Source organism: Megalops cyprinoides, chromosome 24 (assembly GCF_013368585.1).
Source record: "Megalops cyprinoides isolate fMegCyp1 chromosome 24, fMegCyp1.pri, whole genome shotgun sequence".
Lineage (NCBI taxonomy): Eukaryota > Metazoa > Chordata > Actinopteri > Elopiformes > Megalopidae > Megalops > Megalops cyprinoides.
Window position 1 is genome coordinate 22,463,459 of NC_050606.1, and position 20,989 is coordinate 22,484,447.

General features: G+C 39.2%; 1 protein-coding gene across 1 annotated transcript in view; it reads right to left on the reverse strand.

Moving 5' to 3' along the window:
* The window catches only part of LOC118771111 (sodium channel protein type 4 subunit alpha-like), a 121,640-nt gene that overhangs the window by 80,117 nt on the left and 20,534 nt on the right, over positions 1-20,989 (reverse strand). Inside the window, exons 2-7 of the mRNA XM_036518988.1 lie at positions 16,710-17,016; positions 12,996-13,114; positions 9,032-9,121; positions 7,081-7,209; positions 3,653-3,744; positions 25-267 (exon numbers count right to left, since the gene is read on the reverse strand). Of these exons, the coding sequence (XP_036374881.1) occupies positions 25-267; positions 3,653-3,744; positions 7,081-7,209; positions 9,032-9,121; positions 12,996-13,114; positions 16,710-16,976 (940 nt within the window). The 5' untranslated portion in view covers positions 16,977-17,016. The remainder of the gene's footprint in view (positions 1-24; positions 268-3,652; positions 3,745-7,080; positions 7,210-9,031; positions 9,122-12,995; positions 13,115-16,709; positions 17,017-20,989) is intronic.

Sequence of the window (20,989 nt, forward strand, 5' to 3'; positions counted from 1 at the left end):
AGTAGCACCCAGGAACAGACTTGCCTTCAGCAGTGATGAAGTGCGTCATGGAGAGCCAGGTCTTGTTGTTGCAGAAGAAGGTGTCGTTGGTGTTGTAGGAGGCGTTGACGCAGTGCGCCGTGCTCCGGACACACTTCTGCCTGAGGAGGCCCATGAAGAGTTGGAGGCCAATGAGGGCAAACACGCTGAGGCAGAAGACAGTGAGGATCATCACGTCCGCCAGCTTCTTCACAGACTGGATCAGCGCCCCTACAATGGTCTTCAGGCCTACATCCCCCCACCACCACCACCACCACCCAGAGACAGTGAGCAACCATCAGTCAACTGCTCCTCCCGAAAGATGCATACAAGTATATAGAAAATGACGCTATCAAAAATAATCTAGCACTCTGAGGCCTGCTGTAAGGTCTCTACAAAGCATCATCCTACAGATGCTATTTGAGAAGTACCACCACAAGTTAAGGATGAGGTTGATAACTGGGGGTGGCAGTATTCAAACAAATAGCCATTATTACATATTTTGATTCTGACAGATTTTCCCTTAATTTTCATCATGGTCAGAATCATGGTGATGTGAATGAATTGAAAAAAAGTTACACATGCTTAAATACTTAACACAAAGTTACAGCCAAAGCACTTTAGGTGTAAATCAGAAAGCCACCCTTCCTCCTTGGAATTAAAGCTCTTGATACAACTGGGTTATAATATTGGTTCCCAGATTTTTATTGGCTGAAAGAAAAGATCATGATATCTGATTCTATGCAATAAATCCTGCAAAAATTTTGAGTAATTGCTTATACTGTATTCGTTTCTGAATTTCAATTTTAATGCTTCATTTGTAAGAGTGCCCTGAAGTCCTTGGGGACAGATACTTTATCATCTGATCCAGACTTTCTACTGTCAGGACATTTGTGATAGAGCAGGATCTTCAAACTTGGTTTAAACCAGTTTAAACCCAACTATTCTCCTTTTTTTAAATGGTGGGTTACTCCTTTGAATCCCACATAAACTTAAAATGAATTAATAAGAAATGTCACTGACATTTAATCTTATCACAAAATGAAATACTTCAGCAAATTGAACTTGTTGATTTTCAGAAACCCAAATGATCAGCTACTGCTGTCAGAATGCTTGTTTGATTATTTAGCCCTGCTTTGCTACTTGCTATGTTTTCAGTTATTGCAAAACAGATTTCATATTTTCAGAAATGTACAAAATACAGTCTATGTACAGTCTATTTCAGTCTGAAATTAATATGTTTCAGAATTTAAGTGCCATGTTTTGTTTTTTGATAATGGCTATATTCTGATATTTTTTTGCTGTTCCACAACATCTTTAAATAATTTATATACCATATACACTATATACAATGCATAAAAAAAAGAATAAGAAAAAAGTGAAGGGCTCTGAATTCTGAATGTATGAATGCACTGTATAAGGGATGATGTTGATTTATTTTACAGTAATATAAAATCAGTGATGTAGAGAAACATCAGATAACAGGAATGTATATTGTATAATAATATAAATACAAATTGAAAAATATTTCAAGACACATGAATGAATAAGATGACAAACAACCGCCCAGATTCAGTTCTGCACACAATGAGCCCCTCACTGACAGTTACTAGATAGCAACTATTACATTTTTCAGTTCCTGTAAATTATTTTCTGTTAATCTCAGTGATCTGCTGCTGTGTAAAATGAACAATAATATGGCTAAAAACATAACTCAAGTTACTCAACTGAAGGAAAAGGCAAAGCACATTGTGTTTAGCTTGAATCTTTGCCAAACCCAACATCCAAAAACCAGCACACATACTGAATATGAGACACACAGAAAGCCAACACAGACAGACTGCATTACAGAAAGCTTTCAACAAAGACAGACATTGCCCTGTGGGTAATTAACATTGTCAGCATTAATTCACAGTGAACAGTCACTGACAGCAGGTGTTGGCAGTACATATATGAATGCAATGTGACTTATGTCTATTGTCTGTGGCACTACTGATAATGCAAATCATGTGTTTTATAGACTGTAGGCCAGGTGGCTGAGTAGCATACACCTGAGACCTTCCTATCTCATCCTATCTTTCATAGCTTCCTGATGAGTTGCAGGGCACTAAGAGAAATGTGACCCCGGATGACAAAACCCACCCCACTCCAGAAGAATGAAACCAATCGTGTTCCACCATGACAGATTCCCAGACACTGCTGGCGAATGACACAGCTCAGAATACGCTGGGTCTGGACAGTAGCGCTCAGCCTGATTTTGGAATGAGCACCATAGCTGACTGAGCTACCCAGTAGCCCTTGGTCCTTTCCATTTCCTGATCACAGACACATTTTCTTGTTTGCGTGATCTGTGACTCAGATTGGGATCGCGGGAGACACGCCTGTGACTAACAATCTGTATAAACAATGCAATGAGCAATGCAGACAGCCCCAAACTGTCACTCATATTTTTGCATTTAGAGCCAGCAGTGGGTTTGAGATCAAAATGAGATGACGATATCACCATAATTTTGTAGGGATGTTGTAAGAATGTTATGGCTGGGTCAGCTCCCTGAGGCCAGGTCACCAGAGCAGTCACAGAAACTTTGCTCCAATCAGGATTACCATAATATGTGATTACAAAGATGTACCTGGATTTGGATTCAATCTAACCACACTGCAGTTTGGATTCAGTCTTACCACACTGCAGTGTGGCTATTTCAGCAAGGGTTGTTTTCTCTGATTCACACAGCATGATTTGTTAGCTCAGTAGGTGTACACTGAAAATGTCAGTGTAAACAAATAGTAATAAAATAACACTTTCTTGAATTTGTTGTTCAGAATTAGAAATAAAATTGCATTTTCATCAGACTGAAATCAGGTGGTTTACAGCAGTTACAGTTACAATCTGTACTTGAACGGAAATGATAATTCCATCCTGCGCTGGCCAACATCTGGTGTCAGTGATCACTTTAGCATGCAAACGCTGATAACGCTCTAGCTACCCATGCCCATTAGATGTTAAACACTAGGTTGAATGAGACCTGTTTAATGAAGTAACAAACACCAAAACAAAGGTCATTTGAAATATTTTCTTGTCATAAATTGTGTTGATATGCACCTTTGTGCAGTTTGATTTCAAAATTTCAAATTGCAATTAATTTTTTTTTAGTTAAAATGGAATTTTATGACAGCCATAAATTGTGCCTAACATTTGGCTAAACATTTCAAACTGACATTATTATGAGCTGGAAAAATATGGTTCTGTTTTAGGACATATCTTGGTATAACCTACAATAAACCTAAAATTAGAGTATTGTATTATGTTTTGAAAAAAAAAAAAACAATTGAACCATATTCTTTCTGAAGACATGATTTTATAAATTTCCAATGGCAGTTTTTTTTTGTCTGGAGAAATGTCTGTGTGTGCGCACAAACACAGGTGTGTGCGGTTCAGTAATATCAAGCACAAAACAGTCTGGTTGTGAGTGCCTCATTGAAAAATGTTACGTCACTTTCAGGTCTCATTTTGAACACCCTTTCACATTTCCATTTGGGAAAGAAAGCAAGCACCCCTCAGCTACTGAGGTGAGGAAATGGCAGGCAGGTTTGTGTCCTCTGTTAGAAAGAGCCTTAGTGTTTACCCCTTTCTCACCTGGAATGACCGAGATAGTTTTCAGCGCTCGGAGCACTCTGAATGTTCTTAAGGCTGAGACATTGCCCAAGTCCACAAATTCAGTAACATATCTGCAATAAGCAAAAGTCACACATACAAAGACAATGTACCATCAACCAGGCAACAATTATGACTGGCTTAGGGTGGAGTGGAAGAGAGTTTGGGGGGGGGTGTGAAGCAGGTTTTGACCGGATGACAGCGACAAATGCAACCCGTCCCACCCCAGAGGGGGGGGACATCCTTACCTGGCATTACCGAAATGGTTTTCAGTGCTCTGAGGACCCTGAATGTCCGGAGAGCAGACAGATTGCCTAATTCTACAAACTCAGTTAGCAACCTGCAGGGTCAAGTTACAGTTACTGGTGAGAACACCACAAGGAAGAACAAGCCCACACAGACAGAGCAGCGGGGACGAAAACTCCCGCAGGCAGTCTGACAAACACCACAGCTTACAGCAGAGATTTTCTGCCTTTTTCTCAGCCCTGCAGATATGTACCATACAGTGTAGTATGCCAGTGTTTCACCTGCTGCTTAATTTGGGGAGGACACTGAATCAGCTGGAAGCGGTTTTGCTCCACATGTGCTAACTGACTTAAAAAGCAATGATGATTTATCCGCTTTGGCTATTACCCTGATTGAACAGCTAAAAAAAGGAGGGGATCATTTTGCTGCTTGCAAATAGTAGATGTATCACGTGCCTGGCCAGCAGATGCACCAGTAACAAGGTTTTCAGCAGCATTAAAAATCAATGATATTGTGCATGTTATGAAACAGACCCCCATGCAGTGCACAGGCCATTTTTTTCTTTTTTGGCAGCAACAATGCAGCACAAACTGTCACATGCCTCACTCTCTCACACAATGATGATAGCAGTGTGGTGTAGTGGTAAGGAGCAAAACTGTAACCTATGTAAGTCACTCTGGATAAGAGTGTCTGCTAGATGACAGCAATGTAATATTATGACGAGCAAGCAGCTCCCACAAATCGACGGCAGTGCCTTCATCTTACTGCAAAGACACTAATAAGGGGACTCACTAAAGTAGTCAAGGTAACACTAAGATTCCTATTTGGGAAAGATCATTTATTTCCTGTCAGATACCTCAGAGTTTTATACATACATGCCTTTTACACATACCAATGCCTTTTAAAGACATATTTGAGTAGACATGTTGTTGCCTAGGAGGCTAAAGTTTTGCACAGTTTCAGCTTTGTGTAATTCCTAGTTCCTCTGGCAACTGTCTCCTATAATTGATAAGAGACAGTGAGCTCTCACTCATCTTCAAATACTTTCTAAATAAATACAGACTCAGCAGAATCTCATTCAATGTTTCATTCCAAATTAATTAGAGGTCCCTGAAGAACGCATTTGGAAAAAAAAAAAATATTTCATAAAGTGTGCTTGGTCAGATCTATGATGCATCCATACAAAATCTTTCTCTAGATTCAAGACTTCACCATCAACCATTCTGAATGATCATTTTGGGACAATATTCATGTCAATATTCATATCAATTGCTCCATTGAAGCCAATCAAAAACAGCAAGAACAAGAATAAGAACAGCATTAGTTATCATTTAATGTTTGTTGCTTTGATTTTCTAGATATTACGTAATCTTTACAATAAACACATAATCCAAATTAACATCCTATTCAGGTTGCATTTGACATGTCTCACAAGCACCAAACTGCAGGTGTTTAATGTGAATTAAATCATGAATTACTTCACTGCTCTGTAACACACTAAGGCATTTGAGAAAATTGCTTACATTTCCAAGTGCTTCACATCTTGACCTTTGACCCCATTCAGTGATAGATTTTTACAGAGTGTATACATCAAAGGGGTGCAGTCACACATCAACCCTTGTAATCTCTGTAATCTCAGAGAGGGTCTGCAATCCCTAAGAGTCTGAAAGTGGCAAGGGTGTGTAATCTCTGAGAGTATTAATGTGGTGAGGGTGTGAAATATCTGAGAGAATTACAATGGTGAAGGTGTGTAATCTCTGAGAGTATTAAAGTGGTAAGTGTCTCTAGTCTCTGAGAGTATGAAAGTGATAAAGGTCTCTAATCTCTACAGTTATTAAAATGGTGAGGGTATGTAATCTCTGATCATATTAAAGTGGTGAAGGTGTGTAATCTCTGAAAGTACTTGTTTGCATCATAGTCCTACTCTCCATATCTGAGTATGGTCAATTTTAAATCAGTCCTTGTACTCTTGTTTTTTTTTTTCATCTCAAATATATGTCTAGCAGCAGAATCTACATAATGGAAAAATTCCTCCAAACAGTTACATCAAATCAATGATAATGCAGCAAGCTTTTTCCTGTTACATTTATGCTCATCATAGACAGGTATTTACAGAGCGCAAGAAGTGACTGAGACTGAAAAGCCGACATCCAACTGGGGGTTAGGGAGGAAAGGGTTGCAAAGGGGTTTTGAATAAAATACTTTTGATTTAAAATAATCATTAAAAACATGCCATGAACTGTAGTGTGTTAAACTGAAACAGACTAAACCACAATGAGGAGGAGAGGGAGAAGGAGCCAATCAGGGTAGATTATGAGGGCATTTCACTGTACAGCGTATATCTTAGCTCACTGGCACTAACTCTATCCAGGTCTGCAAGGAACCTGGGGCGACCACATCTTAATGACTGCCAGATCATGCAGATTTCCCCTGTGCAACATCAGGAAAATCAGGCCCTACCTATCTGAATATGCTGCAGAGCTCCTTGGCCACGCTCTTACCATCTCAAGACTGGACTACTGCAATGCTCTCCTGGCTGGCCTACCTGTATCCACCATTAAGACTGTGCAGCTGATACAGAACGCGGCAGTGTGTCTGGTCTTCAACCGAAGAGGGCCCACGTTATACCTCTCTTTGTCTCACTCCACTGGCTCCCTGTAGCTGCCCACATCAAGTTTAAGGCCTTGATGCTTGCATTCAGAACATCCAACCAAACTGCACCTACCTACCTGAACTCACAACTACAAGTCTATGTTCCCTCCTGACCACGACGCTGTGCTACCTGTCAAATTGTGACACAGAATTGCTTTCCAGAACCTTCTCCGCTGTTGTCCCCCAATGGTGTATTAAACTTCCACACTTCACGTGTTCCGCTGAGTCCCTCACTATCTTCAAGAAAAATCTGAAAACACAGCTCTTGCGCACTCACCTGAACATCTGAAATGCTACCTACAGCAACTTATATCGTGTTTTTTTTTTTTTTTTTTGGTTTCATGGACCTTTATCTCTACCAGCTAGCCTGTACCTTGTTTGGCCAACTATCACTTGTAAGTCGCTTCTAAGCATCTGCCAAATGAATAAATGTAAATTGTAAATGTAAATGCATTCTGGGAGAAGGAGCCAAGCAGGTTGTAATATGAGGATGTTCTGGGAGGAGTACTTACGCCATGATGATGACACTGAAATCCAGCCAGTTCCAAGGGTCTCTCAGGAACGTAAAAGGACCCACGCAGAAGCCACGGGCCAGTATTTTAATCATTGATTCAAAAGTGTAAATGGCTGTGAAAGTATACCTGTGAAGAGAGCATTTGGAAGCATTGCATACGTTAGCAAAGAATAACAGTGACTGAATCAGGAAGTGCCCTTGACCTCTGTGACCTCAGCATGCCTCCTCCAATCAAAAACACATGGCAACACCAGGGAAACAGTACATGACCATGGTGGGAGGTAAGCATGTGGATTTATCAGCCCCAGAGGAATGGATGGCAAGCTTTTCAATACAGTACTACTTGATGAGTCGGTGGTCATCAAGCCGAGTGGACCTCAATCCAGCAAGTCACCTCTGGCATCCAAAAATCAACTTCAAACTGATGGAGACTGAGATGACAAATGGAGCATTCTGATTTACATGGTCACACCTTTCTCTTTGCATATGGTTTTGTGTTGGTAGATGTTTTGTTTCCATCATACCTCTCAATCCTGAGGTTTTACATTTTTAAGTGGTGGCATCTGAGTGCACCCATCTGAAAGAAATGGCACTGCTCTGAGATGTCCAAACCTGATCTCAGGTTTAAAACTACATTATTACTCGCCTGCCAGTCATCTTGAGGGCCTTTACTCTTGAGCAAGGTCAAGTTCATTACTTAATATTGACACTCAAGTTTAAGGACAGAGTGCATTGCTATTAGATTCCAGCCCAGGTTCACATATGAGTGCAGTGAGCTTTGTCCTTAAATTTGAATTTAAGAAAGTGTCACTTTATACTTACGGTATACAGAATCATGCCTTTAGCACCTGAACAGATGAATGAATAAATGCTGCTAGAATACACTCCTAACACTCATTACTGGAAATTAGAGGCAATACTTGTTGCAAGAAGAGCCTGGCACTAAATCTGGGAATATGTGCACAGTTATAAAAAGCATGACTGGTTTGCCTCAAGATGCCTTCATTCGCTCTGCATCACGGAGGTTGAGAGGTATGAGTCTATCCCCCCCTGTTGGAATAGGTGAAGATCCAGGGGCTGTAGAGCATGCTGCGTGCCAATGGCCCACTCCCTACACCAACTGAACATCCATCCAATGTCTGCTGAGAGAACCCAGGTCTCAGATTGTCCACGTCTCTCTTCGTTAAAGGTTGACATGGAAGGCTCTTTCTCGCTTCAGGCAGAAGAGGTGAGGGCTCTACCCTCAAGGTGGTAACTGGTGTCAACAGCTCTGAGGCTTTCATCAGCTACAGCTCAGGACATGAGTTACATCCACACCTATGCCATGAACCAAAAGCGTTCCAATGCCAATGACAGATCTTATGTTTTGAATATTCCAGTAACACATCCAAGCACAGGAAATTATGTAGGCCTTAAAATAAGCCCCAAAGTACTCCATGTGCATGAACTGCAGTAAAGGCAGCAAAAAAGGCAGCAAAAATTACATACATATTTGCATGACATATTTTTTACAAGAGAAGCATCACAATTAATTGCGGGTATGTTTGTCACTTTCATGTCAGTATTCCAAAATAACCATCATTGAATAAACAACACACTTTTAATGGTGGATGTAACCCATAAGATGTCCACTGAAGTTCTACTCAGTTCTACCTTTTCTGCTTCATCACAAATCCCTTTAATGAAAATATAGGAGAGGTGTAAGTGACATAACCATGGTTTCATTCCAAATGCAGCATATCGGGTGCAGGTGTTAACTGAAATATGGACTTGATACACTGAGACCATCAGAACTTACTTGCTAATCGAGGCTGGTAAGGCAACAAACACCTGGTAAGGCTTTACATCAGGACAAATAGGGCACAGTTCAGAAAGTCAATACAGTAGAAGAGATCCAGGTATTTACAGAAAGAAAGCAGGTGTGTTAAGAGAAGGTGGGCGATACTTACTCGACATACTTGGCCCACTGTGCTGGTTCAGACATGGCCATGAAACAACAGTTAGTCAGTATAGTGCACATTATGAAGAGGCTGAACAAGGTAGAGGCTGTTAAGGAAATTCTTAGCTTCTCATTTAAAGAAAAACAAGAACAGGTAAAGAACAATAGGTTAGCATAAGTTAATAAACAAAACTTAAAAGCACAGTAATTCATATCTGCAATGCACATTAAATGGATTTCTGGTGCATTTCAGGAAAATGTGTGTGTATGTATGTATGTCTATATGTGACAGAGTGCTGTCACTACGGCTGAGTATGCGCTCTGACTGCCATACCAAAGAGCCTGGCTCTTTGGCATTGCAGTCAGGCTGCAGGTTTGGTACCCCGTAGACCCAGATTCAAGGCGGGGTAGGGTGACTGCTCTCACCTTTCGCTACACTATATATATGCACATGCCTCCTCACTTTGACATAAAGTTGAGGAAGATTTGCAAGCATACCATAATGCTGTGTGTTTACACTGGGCTGGGTTCATCTGCATCTGGACTCATCTGCATTTTTTTTTACATGAGGCCTAAGGGAAACCTAGTCCAGACTGGTTCAGCCTAGTCCAGAACCAGTCTCTCTCAGTTCATTCTCTGACAGGGTACTCAGCATGGCCAAATGCAACCAGCACAGAAGCAGGCATAATGTTACTGTGACTCTGAAATGAGGAATCAGGCGTCAATGTTTTTATGTGTGCAAGTCAAATGCAGCTAAGAAGCAAGTTCCATTTGACTGTATTGTATCACTTTGAGAAACATTAGCAAATGGAAAGGTATGGAAGTTAAATTTGATACATACAACCTCATTATTCAACAGTGCAGCAAAAATAAATTATGCTTTCTGGATGATGTGTGGATGTTAAAAGCTCCTTAATAGCTACCAAACAAGTTATGAAGAGAAACTCAAGACTTTTTGGTCTAGAAAGAAAGAGAGACAGGGAAAATTTGACTGAGGTTTTGGCATTTTAAGAGCGATAAAAAAGTAAGCTACATAAAGCATTTTTTAAGATTCAGTTAAGTCATCAGAGCAAGAATACATACATGGATATTAAAGGTAAATTTCATACTGAATGATTTATAAATACATGGAACAACTTAGCAGGAAGCTGAGACACTTTGAGCATTCAAGATCAGGCAGTAGACTGGACTACAGACAAAATGAGGAGCCTAGCTGAGCTGAACAGCCTGCTGTCATCATTAAACTTCATATGTTCCTACTGTGTGGATGTAATGTACCTGGATTGATGGAACAGCTGATTAGAGCAGCTAGAATATGTGTTTGTTGCTTCTGGGTCTACAGACAGACCTCAGATACAGTATACTGATAGTTAGATATATGTTATACTGAAGTAAAGAGAGCTGGATTTGAATCACCCACAGCCAAAATAATTTTACCATAGTCAAAATACCATGTTTAATATGCTCTGATTTTGGAAAAAACAAACAATATTTACTCACTATATGAGTCATTATTGCCAACGTTTACATTTAGAGTTATTGATTTAGTAGAAGTGCCCTTATGTAAGTCACTTTGTGACTTAGTAATTCAATAAGCCTTAAAAGACTGAGGGGATGTTCAGTACAATAGAACTATTACTATTAAGACGTGATTATCTCAGCTTGAGGTTCAAAGGCAATGTGCTTTTTAAATATATTTAGAGTAGCTTTTACGGTCACAATTGTTGTTCCCTCTATGGGAATAGCACTTACTAAAGTGAGTCATACTGAAAAAAATGTTAGGTTTACCATGGGCTGAACATCTCAGCCTCAATTTATGAGAAGATAATGTATGCAGAATGGGAGAGGGGGTGTGTGGCATTCGTCTCCAACAGCATTGGTTCCATTTGCCATTTGCTTCTCTGTTAGTATGCTAGTTTTCAAAAAAGTGACTGAAAACATGTCTGAACTGACTGGAAACAGCTCTCTGTGTCTCTGATGTGCTCTGAAAGTGACATCAATAGAAGGTTGAGCATCACACAGGTAAAATAAAAATAAACTAAGGGCTAACTAAGGGTTAACTACGGGCTACCAAATGGCTCAGCTGGCAAGGCGCTTTTTTAAATGCAGGTTTAGCCCATTGACCCTGGTTGAGTCCCAGCTGTGGTAACAGCTGCCATGGAATCTGGGAGTTTGCTTTGTTCTTCTGCGGTCAGGGTACATAGGTCAGCACCCTCATCGCTCATCAGGTACCTGCAAGGTACTTAGATGACACCAGAATGGTAGTGCCTATTCTCCAATTGGTGCCGACTTCACTGTGGTGCATTGTGGGACTTGTAATGTGAAAAAAGCCATGGCCTGCATGCAAGTCTGTCAGGGGATTGTATTCATCTTGTTTCAGCGCTCCTGTTTGACTGAGTTTGTCACAGTGAGACAAGTCTAAAATACAATTGCTCATTCCACAATAGCCTTCAAGAATGTAATAAAGAAATGCATTTATTATTCTGATTTCCAGTAAGCCATTCACAATTCCTAAATTGATTTCACAACTCCAAACCAACAATGTCAGTAACTAACAAAGTCAGGCATAGGCATTAAGGATAGACTTACAGTATGTCAGCAAAGCATTCTTCATCACAATGCCGATCATTCCAATGACTTGTCAGGCAACTATAAGTTGTTAAGTTACAGTTAATGAGAGATGTGCCAATATTTAAATTGGAGTTTAATCTCTGATATCTGTAGTTGCTCTTTTGCTATGTGTGAAAGTGTGAAATGTGTCTGTGGTAAGCTTAATGTGCCCAAAGAGTGGGTGAAACAGGGATTAAGTGGGTTCATTCGCAAGGCTAAAGTTAGCCATATTTCCTTTTTTTCCTCATTAAGATAATCACAGGTTTCCCCCATTTCCCCACATGCAGATGGTTTACACACAGACCCAGCGAGCTGCTCATACCAGCCTGTGCCAGAGTGCCAGTCCGGGGACTAATAGGCATTGGTCACATGCCTCTAAATCTCCTTGCTCTTATTTCTTTGTGGAGATTAAGAGAGGGATATCAGGGGATTTTGTAGGATGCCAGGGGAAATTTTACAAAGCCCTTGAAAAAATGAGATGAAATTTTAAAATAGAGATTCCCACTGTAAATTGATGCATTTACTTGTATTATAGGTTTTCAATATAGGTTTTTTTTAATTGTAACACAACATTTTTTATTAACTTCAGTGACAGCTGAAGTGGTGATGTACATAAAAATGCTTGCTGAAATTTGTAACTCAAAGCTAAGGAAAAAGAGTCTCAAAGCTAAGGAGAAACAGTCATAGCAGCTGTGCTGAAGTCCCTGTCAGGCTATAAAATTTATCCTTGAATGGCTGCTCTTCTGTTGTCATTATTAACAGCAACACTTCTATGTGCATTTATAAGTAATGGTCAGAACCACAATTTTATTACAATATATTTGTAGTCTTGGCCTTCCCCAGTAACACAACCTATGAACACAAAATCTGTTTTTTTTTTACTGACAATTACTTTGCAAAGTAATAGTATGCTTCATCATTTTTTAAAAACTATATTTTCAGAAGCCACATAGAAGTGAATACAGGGAAAAGTGCATATTTTAACATGATCATTCAGTGTGTAGTGAGTGTACACTACATCAAATAATTTGACATCATAATGGTGGTAAGCAATTTTAGGAATAACTAAATAGAAATGAATCATTTATTTTTCTGTTAACTCACACCACTAAACAAGTAGCAATCTGAGTAATCACAAAATGCAGATTAATTTTGGATAGCTCATGTTATTAAGTGCAGTATTTGTGGGATGAGTTGCAAAACAGTGAGGAGCAAGCAGATCAACTTGGCTAGCTTTGATGACATCATACTTTACATAATGTTACTAATATTACATAATAGAGTCTTTAAATGGGATTTTTGGATACCACAAACATTTGCACCAATAGAAATAAACAAATAACACTGTTAAACTGAAAGGATATGAGTGTACTAATATTCTTATTGAGATTCTTCTGACAGGATGAAAAGGGCTAAAAATGTACAGTGCAGATGTGGCACTAAATCGGAAGATGGCCTTCCCTTTGTTAAGTACTATAAAAGTCTGTGAAGAGACAGAACAACATAAGAAGCACAGTGGTTAAACAGTCCTTGCAGGAAACAGCCACACAAAGTTTCAATCTGGTCTCCCCTTGCTTTTGTCAGTTTTTTTTTTTTTTGATGATTAGTGTAGTTCTACTTCCCACATTTGAGGTGTCATTTTGTCTCTGCATGTGAAAACTGGAGAGTTAACTGATTCCCCCTGACTCTGACTCCCACAATGCTTCACTCTCCTACCAGCTCAGTTGCTATGCAGTTCCCTCTATATGTTCACAAAGGGTATTTGGGAATATATCTGTGCAAGTGTTGATGAATTTACTGCTGTATTGTTATTTGCAATATGAATTGCTAAACCTCCCAAAATGACTCTCTTGTATTGATGTGACATGCGTATACTGTATATTACAAAGAGAAAAATCTGAATTACTCTTTCACTAGGGGGTGCCATTTGAAATTCAGACTTGGACTGTGACTTCTATATTGATGATTTTAAGGGTCCAATGAAAAAAACACCATGGATATGAATATAAGTAAAATAGACAAGAATGTAAGTGTTTAAAATCTTGACCTTTGACCCCAGAGTTCAAGGGCAGCTAAGAGCCTGAAATTTAGCAAGTATTCCTCTCTTTTTGCCCTGAATAATACATCTTATATTGCACCCACAACTGGGAAAATGCCCTTATTGTGCCTACAATTTTAAAATGAAGTGTCCAAGGCAAGAATAATAATTTTACATTGTGACAGTCACTTGATAATTTAGGGTTTGGATAAAATGTTGATTTGTTGTGGCGTAAATCAGGTATGACAAACAGATTCAGTCTGCCTGTTAAACAAAAATATTTCAGCCCCTAAGGTTTACACATATGTAGCACTTCCTACAAAAGGACATTCTCGGTAAATTCTGGCCTTAACAGTTTGTCAGCCAAAATGAATTACTAAGCCTAAACTCACAATACACCCTATAAGGTCAGACTCAGAAATATGGTTAAGGATAGGCAATCAAAATTGAAATGTATGCACTGAAGTTTGGAAGTTTGAAAATATTAAAACACTAGGAGGAGTGGCAAAGATGGCATGCTTTTTAGATTTTTGAATTACCCTAACACAGTGATCTTTTAAGATAGAAGCCAAACAAAGGAACTAGCAAACTAGCAGTTCAAAACACAACCATCCATCCTGTGAGTTCAAATGTTAATGACAATTGTTAAATTTCTTTTCAATTCCTAACATAATTACATATTTTGTCAAAAGAACCAAAAAATGCTGGGAGCTATAGATCATACATTTTGGAGGTATTATGAAGAATAAGGTTGTTCCTTAAGCTCTTCTATAAAATGTTTCTCCTAAGGTGATAGAAGGTGGATCCATGGTCCTTACATTACCTTCCTTTGTCCTTTACCTTTACTTTCTACATTTTAGTGATTTAAGACTTTCCTTCCCAGACCTTCCTATCCAGAGTGACCTACCACACAGACTTGTCCAAACTAAGACAAAACCAGATACGAGTAGACCAAATTGATAGTTTTCGTAAATCTTTTCTTTTCTTAATTATTCAGGCTGAGGAAACAACACATTCAAGTCCCGAAAAGGAGTGCGTTCTTTTTGTGCCCCGCTATAGACTTTTTTGTTAATTTCATTTATATTATTTATTGACGCTCCCTGTAAATATACTTGTTTTTATTATTGCACGTTCACAATCTTTATCTTTTCTCTGGGCGAGACATTCACGAAGAGGACACAGCTCTTGTATGTAACAAGCCCAGCATCCAGCAATGTTAAATGGCTGTGCTGACATTCAGTTGTAGGCGACCGCAGTGGAGCGAGGGCTGTGGAAGCAAGAGGCACAAAGTCGGAAAAATCCGGAAATGCCAGCCGGCAGATTTAAGCCGATCTCTGAACATGTGGGGAGGGGAAGGGGGAAAGTCAAATGAAAACGAAACCTAAACCTAAAAGGAACAGATGTGTGATTTATTTAAATACTCAATTAACTTTGGTTAATCCCGCCGCCCTACGTCACGTCACGTGCGCAAACAAACGAACTCCCCAGAATCTTCGGACTGTGGCTGTTTCAGCCTCTCAGGCGGTAACGGACTGATGGGGCTCTGCGATCATAGATCTAATGACAATACAATCAATATACAGTATCTATTAGTAAATATATTGACACTTTATATTGTTATAAATACATATATTTTATATTTACATGAAGAGAAGAGTATTGCACATGTATATTATATGTTCAAAATTATTTACAATACTTGATGTGTTTTCTAACATCCACAGTCTGAGTATTTTTATAGATACAGATTTAAATGACAAACCTTAGACATGGTTTATATATTTTAGACCATTCTGTGTTTGGTAAGGGCTGCCTCAGTCTTGCGTTGCCACCATAACATAATTGTGTGCTATTTCCCGTTGAGATTTTGCCTGATAGAGAGAAAGAAAAGGGGGGAAAAATCGCTTTTCAAGATAATTATTTTTGATCCCCGCGCAGTAGCTTGGGGAAATCAATAGCGTCGTTTATCCACACACGTGGGCGTACAGCGTGTACAGTGCCCAATAAAAGCAGATTTAAAAATAATAATAATAATAAAAATATCGGAAACCATCAATGTCGAACACAGGGACGTCTCTGAATGAGACATCTTGAGCCTTATGCGCGCCGGAGTTTGAGCTTCAGGCACAGTACCCCGCGGTGATGTCATCGAATTTTAACACGCAACGGGTGTACACTGGAGAGCGATGTTTATGAAGCTAAATGATGGATTTCCTTGACACGTGTATTACTGATATTGCTGATGATGACGATGTTCTATTAGTTGTTTTATTATGTTGATTGTTGTAGATTGTTGTCCAATCCATTGTGGCAGACAAAACAAACATGTGAAGGAGGTACCTGTTTGTTTTTAGGAATAAAGAAATCTGTATCTGGAGTTACAGCAGCTAGTAAGTAGCTGAGAAGGCACAAAACATGTCTCTCCAGCATTGCTTTTTGTTTTTTGTTTGTACTCAAGCTCTGTTCTGGTAGGCCTACACTGTGGGAAGGTTTTCAGGTGGATTAAATGATTGGAGTAATGGAAGGGGAGAAAAGGCCAGTAATACCCCAGTGTTTTAGCTTTCAGTTTCACGTTAATGTTAAGTCCATTTCAGGTCCATTGAGTGACCAGGAGGGATTTGTAAATCAAAACAATAGTAAAATAGCAAGGGAAATTACAACATGTTGCTTCCTCAGCTGAGTTAAAAATAACACTCCATGTACTACAGATATACACACAGATGAGAACACATAGCACATTCACGTGCAGAGTTCATGTGCCCGCACACACCAAAATACACACACATACACGCATACACAGATAAAAACATCCATTTCCAAACTCAAACACATATAGATATGCACAGATAAGAACACATAGCACACACACACATAGATATAATTACAACGCTAACAAACACAGCTCAAAAACTGTAACATATACACATATAAGAGAACACACAAAAATACACAATGAAAGCACAAGCATACTCACTGCAAACAACACATGCGCATGCTCACATGAGGAAATGCGTACACACATAGGCAAGGTTGCTCTTACTCTATGGTTCTTGAAGTAAAAGGGGTCAATATCCTCCAATGGGAGGCCCACCAGCTCTGTGGGGATGTTGCCAAATATCCTCGGTAGCTGCTTCCCCGCCTCCAGGTCGGCACGCGGTTTGGGCAGCTCCACGTTCCCCAGGTCCTCCTGGTACTCCTTTGCGTTCCTGGCCTGCTCCTCGGCGATCCGCTGCTCAAGAGCAGCCAAGGATTCGCGCATGAACGGCCGCAAGCCTTCAGGACCCGTTGGTAGAAACATGGTTGCCATCTTTTCATCCTGAGCCTCCTGTACGAAAGTTTATTTCCAGCTGAGGGGACGGGCCAGCCAAAAAAAAGTGAGAGGAGAAAGAGGAAGGGGGTAAATCATCCAGCTGGCAGAGAGGATACTCCAACCACTTCTAGTAGCTATTTGGCTCATCCTCTTTTAAAACCTTTTCGGTACTGTCAAAAAGATAGCAAATCACAATGATCCTAATCAATTCCACATTGTGCTATCTTTATTACTGTTTCCTTAAAAAAATTCATTCAAGTTAATTTGTTCGTTTTATATGCATCTTTTCTCCTGAAATGTGCTAGTGAATGCAGTTTCAGCTACTGGACAACAGCTGAAACCTATGACTACAACTGGTAAAGAAATATCAATGATAAAAACAAAAATCTCCTTAATGTGAATATAAGTAGCATCAATGGGCAATGCAAAAAGCTGTATACAGCAATTACGCTTTATACACAGAATTTTGTATGCCTGACTACAACATACACTTACTGGTACATTGCTCTGATTTCTAACTCTAGAGTATGACTGGAATCTTTACATGAGAGTATTTTTTTACAAGAAGAACAGTTGGCAAAGGATCAGCCTTTTATTCAAACTTCTCTACAGGCATCTTTATCATAGAACGTACAGCTGTTCTTTGTGTCCATTGTCTGCTTTGGAGTGAATCAAGCCCCAGACTTGAATGCATTTTGCCAATTTATATCATTTATGTTACATTCTATACTATTCAGAAGTGGTTGTTTGTTTAATGTCAATTAAAATGCTGTTGACAGTTATGCATGATTCCACTGCAAATAACATCACGTCCTTATCATTGTGCTTTGTTCTTGCCAAGTTGTTCTATCAAGGTGTCACCACAATGGGATGAACGTCCCATTTTCTGGTGTTGGAGTTACAGGTGACAGCATATGAGAAGGGACAGACCTGGTGAGACTGTAAATATGCTGTAATCATTGAAATACAGTATACATATACATATGATTTTTTTCAACTTTATATATTCATCTGACATTTTTCTGCTCAGCCATTCCATCCAAAATGTGAACTACTAATAGTTTTATATTTTTTGATTCATGATTACAAGACTTGTGGATAGTATCAAATGTGACTTGTTTAGATGAGTAAGTAACTCCATATCAGGTCTAATTTCCACCAAAAACTGTTGTTTCTGAGATATTCTTATTGGTGTAAAACGCGTGAGGGCAGAGCAAATGACTGCAGACCCAGGCAGGCTTGAATTGTGAAGATAAACAACCCTGTGTTAATAGGGTTAATGGACGCAAGTGGGACAAGAAGCAACCAAAATCCATGCAGGGCAGAGATCACTGAGGGAACATAAGGGGTTAAATGTAACTCATATTTAATTCTACACCACTCTTTGTAATTATATGCTTGAACAAAGACAACAAAAAGCACTGAAGAATGACCAGTGAGTAAAAGTAGTGTTTTATGTGTGTAGGTTACCTCAGGACAGCTTGTAACCCCATAAGGCAAATATCCCCATGTCAACTAACCAGAACAGCTTGTCTCTGACAGCCCCTCTGCAGGATGGGTACTTTAGAGCAATTCACTCATTCTGAGCTAAAGCAGGAAATATTGTACATGTAATCCTATATTATTGTGAATTGCTCTATTGTTGCTAACCCCATAATAAACCCACATGTGTCCTTAACTTTGATTTACAAACAAATGCAAGAGGTATTTGTTTTCAGTTCAGCCTTTTGCATGAATTTTGGTCATCACTAAACTGAAAAAAGAACCTTTTTTATTGTCAGTGAAAATTAAGGATTTATAACTGTTCTAAATTGAATCCAGAGGTTAGTGCTGCATCTGGCACTTGGAAGATCAATCTTGCTTTGTCCTTAACTTTGAGATTACAGGTAAGATTTTAAATTTATTTATGTTTTTAAGTATTAAGACTTAATATTAAGAATTCAGTTCTTTCTTATTTTTTTTTCATTGACATTTTCACAGAAGTAAAAACTATGTTAACAAAGTTCTTATGGATTTCAATGTGATGTCTGTAAGGGAATTCAGAGCAGATGCTTAAGAATAAGGTTGTTTATTCCACTGAAAGGGCTCCCTTAAAGTATTTCCTGGTAACGCATTGAGTATTGGAAGTGAAGAGTCTTTCTCAGCCATGAAACAGCAGTTTCACCTAGGCCTCAAACCCACAACCTAGAGTTCTAGAGTGAATATGTAGCTATAGTACTAGAGGGTCAAGACGAACTTTTAAGTGAAGCTGAGTGGTTTGAGGGATGGTGAGCCATTTTAATCTAGCAACACTTAAACCCATATTTAACTGAGCTGCAATTTTGAGTTTGCTATCAACTGAGTAAATAATCTTGCAAATGCTATGCTTTTCAGTTCCTTAGAAATTAATACAATTTTCCTGGTTATAAAAATTAGCAAACCATATTTGAAAAATTAGCTAAACTAATTTTTGAAACCCAAAAATGTAAAACGTGGTTAAAATGGTTATGCAAAGTTATACATGTGCATTGTAATTGCTCGAATTTTGATACATAGTGTTTCCAAGCAAACACACTGCATGTCTAAACACTTCCTCCAATGAAAGATTTTGAATACCCTGCCAGTTCTGCGTACTGCCAAAAGATGAGTGCAGCAGCACTTATGTTCGAATCAGTGCACTGGCACAAGGCGCAGCGTCTAAAGACCCAAGGCTGCCAAAAACCACGAAGACCATTGGTATAACCTAACAAAAGTGAAACACACACAAGCTGTTAGCGGGGGATTTAGTATAGCGCCTGGCAAATATAACCTCCCTTGTGAGTGACCACACGTTAAATAGTTTTTTATAGTTTTTAGTGTTTGTTTTCTCATGTTGTATTTATTTATTATTATTTTCTTTTTGGCTTTGGACTTCCGAGTCCTCCATTCCGAAGCGCACAGGAAGAGTGGATTGTACATAGCTCAGCTTTAATACAGTCGCGGCGATGACTCACAAGTCATCTTCGGACAAGGAAATAACCAGTGAGTAATGAAACGGTTGCCGCAGTCATTCGAATCAATTGGCCGCGGGGAAAGCGGAACATGACGACAGTGCAACTCTGGGGAGTCGGTTCAGCGGAGAAAGGCTGTTCGTTATGTGGAGTATCCTCCACATAATCAGGGGTCAAGGTCTTCCTGCTCGATCGATAGATGGTACTGATAAGAAAAAACGTCTGAGAAGCGTTGTCATTTGATTATAAAGGCCCATTCTCTTGTTTGGCTGTTGCAATACAATTTAAAAGAAACTTCAGTGGTAGACAGTGAACAACAACAGGCTTACAGTTTGTCGAGACTGGTCAGCTTCGTCCCCTCATTTTTTGGTTTTTTTCAGAGCAGCACATACAGGCGTTATATTGGTAAACAACTCAACTGTTTGATATTTTTTTTCCACCGGTAATGCACCGACCTTGGATAAATTGATTGGCTGACTACCCTTAGGGTTTGATTAAGAGGCAAAAATCCATATCATCATAACAAGGAAACGAGGATTTTTTTCTTTGTGCAAGCTTTAACATAGTGAATAGAATCTCTCTTGGCAGAGGAAATGCAAATGCATGTCAGTATTAGTGTCTGTTGAATGCTGATATTGATACTGTACACTTCGGGGATGTTAAGAAATACTGAATTTGAGTACTCTGCAGCATAATTTGTTCTTTTCAATCATTTTGATCATTTCCTGAAATCCTCGACTCATGGATAACAGGGTTCCTTTAACATATAGGTAATGACTGGCTAAAATTCCTAAAAAAAAAAAAGTGATTTTATGTGTTTCCCAAAATTTTTCCAATTGTTACTTCCCTTGTCACTAATACTGTTTCTCCCCTTAGGAGCTGTTGTACTGTCACACAAACTGCAAATGTTACATTTCTTAGGTGCTGTGGCACTGTCACTGATACTTCAAATGTTACTTCCCTTTGGTGCTGTGGCACTGTCACTAATATTACTGTTCATAGGTGTCATTTATGCTGGGGACACTGGGAACATGTCCCCAC